At 34.3% G+C, this 12294-nt stretch overlaps 1 protein-coding gene across 1 annotated transcript; it reads left to right on the plus strand.

Annotated features, from left to right (window-relative positions):
* Nucleotides 1-8714: 8714 nt before the first annotated feature.
* On the plus strand, nt 8715-10285 carry irx7 (iroquois homeobox 7). The gene is made up of 2 exons (XM_065286637.2): nt 8715-9210; nt 9398-10285. The coding sequence occupies exons 1-2, from the start codon at nt 9004-9006 to the stop codon at nt 10106-10108; spliced, it is 918 nt and encodes a 305-aa protein (XP_065142709.1). The 5' UTR covers nt 8715-9003; the 3' UTR covers nt 10109-10285.
* The last annotated feature ends 2009 nt before the right edge of the window (nt 10286-12294 follow it).

A 12294-nucleotide genomic window follows, 5' to 3' on the forward strand; every position in this document is an offset into this window, starting at 1 on the left:
TTTGTCCAAATAAAGTTTTTTGGCAGTAGCACTTAGTTTCTCCCGATAGGGTCCCTTCTGTTTTTCTTTTAAACTCCTCAATTTCTTCGGTTCTTCTTCAAGTTTACTTAGTTTTAGCTTAACACACCCACAATTAAATGGCATAGCAGTCGGCGGTGCCTCTAAACATGGCGCCCACGTCCCATAATGCAACACTGCGGTGACGTACATTAACATTCCCTATATAAAGATAATAAGGTTAAGTTATTTTCACAGAATTTTCTTTACATTATTTAGAAGGATTTTATGTAGTGGGTAACAGAAAAGGTTTTAGCTGGATTTACACAGACAGGGTCACATATAACTTTTCATTATTTAAAAAATAAACGCCAAAGACACTGCGCGTGCGCAAAACTACTGATTAAATCCACGGAATATTCTCCTGTAAAGTTATCAAAGTTGTTTAAGTTAACAAGGGAATCAACGCAAACGTTAAACATAGACTTATTAAGTGAAATAATGTTAAACAGATTTTCCAAAATCAAATACTCTATAACTTTAAATGGAAGGTGTGTTATCGCTTCTACAGTAACGTTAACGTTATTGTGACGACACAATACAACGATAAAACCGAGATGATTAATCAAAATAGTAATGTTATTTGAAAATGTAAGCAAAAAATAACGGTTGCAATAAACTTACCTCCAAATAGCAAGACTTTAGCAGCCACTGTCTTCTCCGGTTCTTTTCGCGTTGGCCATTTTATTTCGAGCCAGTTATCATCGCTATCAAGGTCAGGCTTCGATGTCACTTGATCGAACTGGTCCGAATCCCCCAAAATAAGCGATGTACTCTCAACTTTTAAACTTTTATCAAAAAGATAATATATAGCGAACTGGAACGGCATTGTGTCGACCTCACCTCACCTGCTGACCTCGTGAGAGCGCGCACAAAACGAATACTGTCAGCGCTCTGATTGGCTGCGCAGTGAGGTCAAACGACACAGACGTTGACGCCTGAATATCAATTTGGAGACTTAGCGCCAAATTTGAAATCAGAGTCAGGGTTGTATAGAGACAACTCTGAAGTCCTGATGGCATCCAAACGAAAGCTAAAGAAACATTTGAATTCTGACGAGACTCCACCAGATACGCCAAGAACAACAAAATACAGAAGACTTCAGAAACAAGTAAGCATAAATATTATTAATGCTTTAACATTAAAATTACCAGGCTAAACAAATGTATGACATCAGTAAAATTTAGTACATTGAAATATTCTATTTCATTTTTAGTAAGTATAACATGATTACTATTTTGTAGTGTTATAGTAAATACATGGTAGAAAACAATATAGCTTACCATAGTGAGGTTGAAAACTAGTATTTTTGAGTTGTATGCCTAGTAAGTTAGTTACAGTTAATAGAATGTTTGGACTATCATTTTTACCACGTTAGATTATGTAACTTATATTTAATACTATGCTATAGTAGATGCATATAAATAATATGTGGGTTATTACCATGTAAGAATCCAGCTGTATGATAAGGTTTATCTGATAGCAAAAAAATATTTTTACATTTAATTTCCTTAAAGTATAATCAATCTTAATGTGACTCATGATTATATCATATTAACTTTTGGGTCAAAAAGTACATTCTGCCTAAGGCAATGCATGGTATTTCTTAAATGTGTGCTTAATCACACTGTAAGCCAGCATTAAACATACAGTATAAATATGTTCTAAAATGTAAGTTTATTTACTGTTTTTCCAGAAACCGCAGAAAGTGTTATATAAGGGATTTCTGAGTACATCAACAGTTCCTAGAACATCTGTTTTCCGAAGGAAAGTTTATGAAAAGGTATGTTTATGAGAAAAATATGGTTAACGTGCATGGTCATTTAGCCTACAAAATACATTAACATTTTCTCAGTATAAAATAATACCATTTTATTTCATAAAAATGACTTTAAAGGAACAGTATGTAGGATTGTGGTTAAAACTGGTACTGCAATCACACAACTGGTGGCCAATACACAACATGACAACATAAACATCAGTTGAGGGCTGCAACTACACTTTTTAAATGACAATATTCTGGCCAGACCACTGTTGTGAGTCATATAAGTATTTGAAATGAAAATGATTTCTTAATGTCTAGTGACATATCAGGGCCATTTTATGATTAATTGATATACATTTCTTACATACTATTCCTTTAAATTGGAATTAATAATGACTTAAAAACACAGCCAATAAGAGCACATAATTGATGGAAACTATTGATGGAATGCTTTTTATTATTGATGATAAAAAGCATCTCAATACACTTCAAGAAGTTGTTTGGTCAAATAAAAAAGGCAAGAGAACTTTTCTGCAAATTAAACTCAAAATGGGGAGTACATTGAAGATGCTAAATAATTATAAGTTATATTTTTTAGTCGAAACATAATCCTCATACTTCCCTTTGTGACATTTTTCAGTTTTGACCAGCTTACTATAGTTCTAAAATGTGAAAAAAATATGAATAAGTAAATGACAAAGTGTTTGTGCTTTAATACAAATACAGTTTTGAACCCTTATTACCATAGAAGAATAATCTAAATGTTTAAACAAAAGTTTTTAACTGTATGGGCTGAGATAGAATAGCACACCTCTACTGTTTTGCAGTTTTTTATTTCGCTTAACATTGTATTTGGTCTTAAAATACCACTGTTTTTTGATTGATTGTTGCTAAATGCTGCTGTTTTATAACTAAAGCTGCATTTTTTTTGCTGTACATTTGTCTCAGATTCATCCTAGAGATGCCGATTCTTGCACACACGTGGAAAGACATCACCAAGACTACACCGAAATAGAGCATGGAAAGATAGAAAAAAGGAGACAAGATGTGATACCTAGAAAAGAAGGAAGTTTAAAGAAGAGGAAACATATAGATGATGGAAGACAAAAAGAAAACAGAGAAGAAGATGACAGAAGTGAACAACAGGACAGAGAGGAAGATGATGGAAGTGAACAGGAGTTCAGAGAGGAAGATGATGGAAGTGAACAGGAGTTCAGAGAGGAAGATGACGTAAGTGAACAACAGGACAGAGAGGAAGATGATGGAAGTGAACAACAGGACAGAGAGGAAGATGATGAAAGTGTACAACAGGACAGAGAGGAAGATGATGGAAGTGAACAACAGGACAGAGAGGAAGATGATGAAAGTGAACAACAGGACAGAGAGGAAGATGACGAAAGTGAACAACAGGACAGAGAGGAAGATGATGAAAGTGAACAAGAGTTCAGAGAGGAAGATGATGGAAGTGAACAAGAGGTCAGAGAGGAAGATGACGTAGGTGAACAAGAGGTCAGAGAGGAAGATGATGGAAGTGAACAAGAGTTCAGAGCGGAAGATAATGGAAGTGAACAAAGGAGAGCCGGAGAAGAGAGAACCCAAGATGGAAATCAATCGACATTGAAGGTATATATATATATGTCCTTACAGATTTATAAAGATATTTATATAATAATATAATTGACCACATAACCTAAGTATGAAATAAAAAATAAATAAGTCAGAATAGGTTTATTTATGTTGTATACCTACTTATATAGGAAATATGCAAATTATTATAATGAATTTCATCCATAAGCGGTTGCAAACAAAGTGTTTTGTACATATGTAAATGTTTATTGTTAAATCTATACATTGAGACATCAGAAGATATTAAACTTGTGTTTATTGGTTAATTTGTTTATTGTTTGGTATCTGTTAAACTAACAGTTATTGTATACAAACATTACTGAGTTGCGTCAGAGTTCATAATATACAGTGACAAGTAGATTAATAAGATTATTAAGGTTAAGGCTTAATTGTAAAAGCCATACAACCTAGTTAAACATTCTGAATTAAATTAAATCAATTTCAGTTTGTGCAAAGAGTATTCAATGATTTGATTATTACATTAAATAGGGTTACTGTATTGAGTCAAAGAGTCAACATTCAGCATTGATTTATATGCTTTGTTTTATTATTTTTTTCTTTTAATTTTTTGGTAAAGTGTCAGTGGCATTCAATTTACTCTGCTATTCTAATATTTGCAGTGCAAGTGATTGATTGATTATCATTGGCCCACTGTAATACAATGTCTCATATCCAAATTAGATGAAGTTAACTGTTAAGATCCCATTATGATGTTAACCTTTAAAACGCCTGACAGGGGTTACACTTTCAAAGATGATTATTATTTTTTGTTAGCTACATAATATACTGTAGTAATGTTAATTAATATATTATAATAAGTATAACAATGTTAATTATTATAAAGTGTTACCATGTTGATTGTGTACTGTTTTAACAGAACAATTCAGTGCTACTGTATTTCTGCTTATATGTAATATTGTGTGGTAGTAACAAATGTAATAATTTTTATCTTTAATTACAGAAACAACACAAGGATGAACCTGTATACCCTGGTGCTCCCCTCACAAAGGGACAGAGTGTGCTGTTACTCATGTCTTATGTACTGAGGCACAATATAACAGGTGTAGCTCTTCAGGATCTTCTTACAATGTTCAACGAACATTTCCCTGGCTTGGTGCCAGCAACATCATATCTTTTTCATAAATCTTATGGAGAGTTTGGGCAGTATGTGCCTCATTTCTATTGTATTAACTGTGAAAACTACTTGGGACCCATTGAGACATCGCCACAAAACTGTTCTTCTTGTAAAGCTGAATTTGACAAAGACAAAAACTTAAGAGTTGGATGTTACTTTCTTGTGCTTAGCCTTTCAGCCCAAATAGTGGACATTTTGGAAAGACCTGGGATGCACCTAAATAAAAAGGAATCATTTCCTGGCATTCTTTCTGATATTCAGTGTGGGGCAGAATATCAAAAACTCAAGCAAAGCGGACAACTGGGACCTGATGACCTTTCAATCTTATGGAATTGTGATGGAATTCCAGTTTTCAAAAGTAATAATGTTCAAATATGGCCAATCCAGTGTCAAATTATAGAGCTGTCACCAAAAGACCGTCAAGAGAATATATGCGTACCATGCTTATGGGTTGGTAACAGCAAGCCAAATATGATCACATTTTTAATGGCTTTTGTTGCACAGCTAAAAGAACTGGAACATGTTGGCATTAAATGGAGGGACTCAGAAAACACAGAGCATACAAGCAAAGTGTATTCACTTCTGTGCTCTGCAGATTCAGTTGCCCGCCCACTCCTTCGCAATACAAAACAGTTTAACGGAAAATACGGGTGTGACTTCTGCCTTCACAATGGTGGTGGCCCATATGTTTGGGAAACCCCTGAACCACCTTTAAGGACAGAGACAGATCATTTCCGGCATGCTATGCTTGCAACACCCGATAAACCAGTAATGGGTGTCAAAGGCCCGTCCCCTTTAATGGAGCTGGAGAACTTTAACATGATCACTGGGTTTGTTCCAGAATACCAGCACAGTGTTTGCCTTGGTGTTACTAGACAAATTACATCTCTGTGGCTAGACAGCAAGCACCATAACGAAGAATGGTACCTGGGCTCCAAGGTCAGTGACATAGACCAGGAACTGATGGCCATTAAACCACCAGTGGAGGTCACAAGGGCACCAAGGTCAGTGAAGGACCGAAAATTCTGGAAGGCATCTGAGTGGAGGTCATTTTTGTTGTTTTATGCTTTGCCTGTTTTGAATGGTATTTTGGTAAAGAAGTACTGGAATCATCTTTTTTTATTAGTTTTTGCAATTCACACTCTTCTGCAGGATTCCATCAAATTGAGCCAAGTGGATATGGCAGAACAAGCTCTTTGTAAGTTTGTGCGTAACTTTGAGAAACTATATGGTGCTGCTAATGTCACTTTTAATATACATTTGTTGATGCACCTTGCATCAAGTGTGCGCAACTGGGGACCACTGTGGGCAACATCCACATTTCCATTTGAATCCTTTAATGGGACTTTACTTACATTTTTCAATGGAACAACACATGTCCCAGATCAAATTGTGAAGAGATTCCTTAGGTGGAGGAGTCTTTCAACAAAAGCAGCTTCTATAATGATAAATGCTAATGGCAACATAAGGATTTTTTTTGGAAAACTTCAAAGCAGATCTGGCTTAATCAAAAAGTCAAAGGAGTTTCAAGATGTCAGAGGATTTGGGTGCCCCCATAAAAATAACACATCTGTTCTGCAGAGGTTGGCTATTAAAAATGTTATGGGAGAGACAGTTAATTCTGGTTTATTTTATGACCGTTTCATTTGTAGCAGTGTTGTTTGTCATTCGTATAATAACACAACTCTCAAAAAGAGAAACAATTCTGTTGTACAGTTAAATGATGGAACATTCTGTGAAGTTATGACATTGTTGTCTTTTACATCTGAGGATGGGGCCTCTTCAACAACAAACAGATTCTGTGTTTTAGCAAAAGAGCTTGCCAAGAGTAGTAGAAATGTTTATAGAGATGTCCAGTTAAATATATTGTCAACATTTCTAAATGAAGTGTCTCACACTAATAATGTTTTTGCCATTCATCCTCAGTCATTCATACGTAAATGTGTAATGGTCAGATCCAGAGACAAAATGTATGTTGTTCCTATTCCAAACAATGTTGAAAGAGACTGATTCAAAACTGATTTTAAAACTGATCTGTGAAGATTAAGTTAGGGTTCCTGTTTGTAAATAGACACTTACTGTGCACTAATTATCTTTCTCTCCAAAAAATCCAGTGAGTTACTTGATATTTCTTTTAACTAAAAGATTACATTTTTGCTTATATTACTTTGTTTAATGGTTTAATTCTTTTTAATACAATTTTTGCAAGTAAATTTAGAAATGTACATTCTATATCTTGGTAGTATATATGTGTTGGCAACTTGTTATCTTACTCTTATGTGTTTCATTCTATGGAAATAATTTGTGTGTATGATTATAAAATGTTTTTGCCAGTATAAACTTAATAAACATGCACAATTATAGAACAATTACAAGAACAGACATCATTTTTTAAAAATATTTTTAAAAAACTAGCTTTGTTGATCATTTTAACATTTTCTGAAGTCCAAAGAACACATTACATTTCAAGCATGAATAAGTAAATCTACAACCCCTAATTTAACTGAAAATACATTGAACCATTAATATATTAGATTATGTATTTTCAAAATATGCTTTCAGTGTATTGTTACTAGGAGAATTTGAAGTATGCATTTAAAATATACCAAAAATATGTTAAAAATTTAATATAAAAGTAGTACGCATTAAAAATATACTAAACTGTTATTTTAAGTTTATTTTTCAAAAATATATTTTTAGAAAATATACTTAATTACAATTTTTCTCAAGCATGTTACAAGTATAATTGTAAACATTTATAAAAAACATATTTTTAATGTACTTTTAATATATTTAAAGATGGTACGATTCCTTGGTAATATGCTTAAAGTGTATTATTGAGAAAGGAAGTGTGTTTGAAATATAAAAAAGTATATTTATTTTTCACCAGGGTTCCCATTCACTTATATGGCGAATCGTTTCGTGACGTTTTATTTATTGTTTTCTCATTTGTTTTCTGTTTTTTAAACCATTTTCGCTTGGGTTTAGGGTTAGATTTCACATTTGTTTAAGCAGGTTATTTAATATACAGGTTTCTCTAAGTTTTTATCTATATTTAAGCCATGGTCGCTTGGAGTTGGGGTTAGAGTTGGGGTTTGGGTTAGGATGTCATTTTTATATAACAAAAAGTTGTTCTAACCCTAAACCCAAGCGAAAATGGTAAAAAAAACAGAAAACAAATGAGAAAACAATAAATAAAACGTCACGAAACGATTCGCCATATAAGTGAATGGGAAGGACTGGCGTATCATATGCACGCAAAATCGGAATTTGGCGTATCTATTGCACGATAATCACACTGCGTGTCATTTGTACGCTTTTGGTGAGAATGGTTGATTTATTTATTATAAATTGATTTAATGAGATAAAGTATTGAATTCTTACACTTTCTTTTTAATTCTTTCGATTTCCGTTTAAATAAATCGACAACACTTTAAACATTTAAAAATATTTAAGTGCTAAACATATTTTTTCAGATGAATGATTAATAAAATAAATGACATGTAAGCATGCAAATAATTAAAATCTGCGATGCTACAAAAAACTATGAAACGCGTTCGTTTTAATTACGTTGTACTTTTTACTTTTATTTTAATGCGAGATCAAACCAAAGTAAAGATATTAAATTAGTGCTAAAATCGCAACAAGGTATTTTCCACCCTTTTCAAACGCATCAGACACACATTACACCATGTTGCTAATCAAATTCTGATAATCGCTTGTCATGTTGTGTGTTGTATCGGTTTGCTCAGACGACAAGATGAAACAGTCTCAGCAAGATGGAGAAAAGTTTATTGTAAGCTGTTAATGTGCGACATTTAAAGGTGTTCCGATGGCTTTCAATGACATGGGCAAGTTTTCCTTTTGAGTTTCATTTAATTACTTAGAAAATCGTACATGTAATCGGAAAAGATTGCGTAGAATCAATATAAAATGTTTTCAAAAAATTAAAAATTACATTAAAAAAAAATAATATAATTTTTTGTTTTTGAACACACAACTAAATCAAATAATAATTAACTTATTGCCCAATAAAATAAATTATTTTATTATTTTATCATGACATTGATGTTTATTCTAATGTGGGACAACATCAAAACATGCATTCCAGAATTTCCAGTTAAGAACATTTCTAAAATGCGAATGCATTCAAATGCTTCCCTAATATTTTGCTCTCTTCATACGGATTAAGAATTAGATAAGCATCCTTGTTTTAAAGACTTTTAGAGGCCGTTAAAAGGAACAACCGAAATTCTCCTTTGAAGGGATTTAATCCAAGTGAAAGCCCAGCGCCCCAGAGCTTTGGAGCACAGCTGTCAATCAACTGTCTGGCACCTCCCACTGTTGCCGCTCGTCCTATAAAGAGAGCCAGCGACTATGAGGGGAATATCATTTAAACACCAGAGCTCAGGGAGTAAGGATGCCTGCTTCACCAACCGGGTTTGGAAACTTCTTCATGGACAGAAACATTAACATGCCCGCTGGATATCAATTATTGGGCTGCCCACCAGGAATGCAACAGCCACCGGCACATATGGTGGGCATGACTGGGATGCCCTTACCTTTCTCAGGAATACCAGGGTACAGTTTCATCCCATACCCTCATCCAGGACACCTGGCACACATTGTAAGTAGTATGCTGCGTTTTTGTGTTTTTAATCACTTCCATTTTGACATTTTGTAATTGACAAAAGCATCTTGTTTATTGAGTATGATATAATTGATGCAATGTGTTTAATATTGCAATTATGATAGGCTACCTTGAAAAAATCTTATGTTCATATTTTTAAAACGAATCTTTTTCTTGTTTTCAGAGCAATGCTTATGATATCAAGACTGCATCATCGTATCACCAAGCTCTTCTCAGTCGTGGTGGACCCTATTACGCTCCGTATCGCCCCATGCCAGCGGATGACCCCAGCCGGGTAACCAAAGTGGCCACCCGGGAGAGCACGAGCGCATTGAAAGCCTGGCTCAGCGAGCACCTGAAAAATCCATATCCCACCAAAGGAGAAAAGATCATGCTTGCCATCGTCACCAAAATGAGCCTCACACAAGTTTCGACGTGGTTCGCCAACGCTCGGCGTCGCCTCAAGAAGGAGAACCGGGTCAGCTGGGCCTCCAAAGGAAAGTCTGACGAGGAGGATGAGGAAGAGGACGGTGAGAGCGAAGAAGAGGGTTCATTGAGAAAAGACGCAGAAGATGAGGATGAGATCGATCCTCAGACAATTGATGAGGAGGATGTAGATGTGTCAAACGAGCGTCTAGCAGAAGGACTTGACCATAAGGAAAGTGTGAAGTCCGAGACTTCATGTGAAAACAGGAGCGAAGTGTGTAAGCAAGATGCTGAAGTCCAAAAACCCAAAATATGGTCGCTTGCTGAAACCGCGACCTCAGACATTGTCAAGAAACCAAACGATATGAAACTTCTTCCAGATTTTGGGAAATGGTGGGCTGGCTGGCCTTCAAGGGAAACATATTCGCCTGTCAACCTCTCCACACACGATCTTCTCAAGCAGAAATAATTCATGAAACGGGTTTTTCTAAGACACTATAGACTCAATCTTGCACTTTAAAACCTTTAAATCCTTGGGAACTTTATTGTTGTGGAAGTTTGCCTACAAGATTTATTGCAATGGCTGGTTTAAAAACCAAAGTTTTGTGTGTAAATATTGTACATTTATTTTGTTTAAATTATAAATGCATTTAACTGATGTGCTGACTTATTTTTGCTAAAATAAAACAATTAAAATTTAATACGTTTTGTTCACGGTCAATGGTAATTTGACAATTTTAAGATGCTAAAATTAATTTGTGTAACGTTTTGAATAGATTTGATAAGGTTTTAACTGTACTTTTAATATATTATTGCTAACTGTAAAATTGCTTCAGGAATTCACTTAAGTTTAAACGAAAACAAGATAAACGAAACTGCGGTATAGCATTTAGCTATTATAATAGGCTACACACTAAAATGTTGTAGAAAGTTATTTTTCAAGTAATATAACATTTGTTTAGCATAACTGTATGTTTACTGCTTGTAAGCAACGTAAAACATGATTTAAATTTACGTGCAATTTTTCGCTTTCACCTCAGCCAATCAGAGTTTAGAAATGGTGACGTTTTGGGCTGTTTCTCAATCCGAAGGCTGCAGCATCCGGAGGTCGAATATCAAGGCTGCATACGTCATCATTACTGTCTTATTTCAAAATATTAACAATTATAAAATTGAGTATTATTTTTGGTTAATCGTAAATTGCTGTAATATACGTATGACTTGCGAATGTAATGCTCAGCTAACGTAAATAAATCAGGCTTGATGACGTATCATTGATGACGCTGCAGCCTTCAGATTGAGAAACGGACTTTATAAATGGGTGCTAACAGCAATATTATAAAAAGAAATCAATATTGATCAAATAGGTATATTTATTTTATTACATAATACTTTTTCATAACATAAGACTTTAAAAAAATATTTGCATTGTATACGAAATGTAGTTATCTGTGGTTGGATGTGCGGTCAGGTGTGTAGACTCATTTACAACAATTTTGAACGCGTTGTCATAATTATATAGTAAACAGTTTTTCTAAGATCACTTCGTAAGATTTACCTGCTAAACTCTATGTATGGTAATTGATGTGGCTAAAGAGGAATTGGCAGATGTAGAAGCAGATCAAGGCGTTCAAAGCGTTTCACTTCAAGGCTGGATTTAGACCTCATGTTATCAGTAAGTAGACTACTATTAAGGGATTTGCATATCTGGCTGTGATCTGTTAAAACAATTCAAAGCTGTGCGGATTAAAGAGACGAATTGTTCCCTACTAAAGGGTGATAATTAAGATTATTCTCCTGTTTAGTCACGACTTGACAGACCAAATGTGCCGGAGGCTTTTTTACCTTTAGTAACATGTAGTATTTAAGGATAGGTGCTAAAGGATCAAACCTGAACAAAGAGACTTGTGAGAAAATAGTTTTAACAAAAGAAGTCAAGTTAAACGTGCAAGTAATAAAAGTCATGCAATTTGCAGTGAAGTTAAATAGCAAAGTTGGGAAAAACTGTATTTATGTAAACAAAGAAGTCAAAATCTTAATGCTAAAAATAAATAAAATATATACTAAAAAAGTTTAGAAGTAAAAAAAAAAATTACACTAATTAATGCTAATTGCAATGATAAACAAACCATTAAAATTAGCTCCTATGGTTAAGACAAAACTTCAAATTGAAGGATCAGAAAATTAAATATAACAAGTAATGAATACTTAACAAATTAAGTTAAACAATTTTAACTTTTTATAAGTTATGTCAACTGTTTTACGTCAAAACTTAGGTTAAATTGACTTGCAAAACGTAGTTTCAAATTTTTTTTTGTTTACAGTGTATGCCTAAATAAAAACTCAATTGTCAAGGGCAATCTGACAACAAAAATCTGGCATGCTTTGGTTTCTTTTATAAATCTCTTCGACACAAACACACCAATGAGATTAGACCCTAGGACAATATTCTGTTTTTGTGACCTCCCCTCTGCAGAAAGAATGATAAAAGGAAAACTCTTGCTTGCCAGTCTTCTTTAGGTCTTCATGTAAATTCAAAGGCCTGTGGCCTGTTAATCCGAGGATAATGAGAAAACCCCTGGGTACAAAAAAGGAGCCCCTCCCATTCATCCCCCGAAGCACACAATTCACAGCTAACACACACTGGGCACAATC

This window comes from Paramisgurnus dabryanus, chromosome 21, assembly GCF_030506205.2.
Source record: "Paramisgurnus dabryanus chromosome 21, PD_genome_1.1, whole genome shotgun sequence".
NCBI lineage: Eukaryota > Metazoa > Chordata > Actinopteri > Cypriniformes > Cobitidae > Paramisgurnus > Paramisgurnus dabryanus.

Excerpts from the sequence above, each read along its gene's own strand:
- irx7 (XM_065286637.2), top strand. The coding sequence starts at position 9,004 with ATGCCTGCTTCACCAACCGGGTTTGGAAACTTCTTCATGGACAGAAAC. Across the intron at positions 9,211-9,397 it reads CAGGACACCTGGCACACATT|AGCAATGCTTATGATATCAA; the intron begins GTAAGTAGTATG and ends TCTTGTTTTCAG.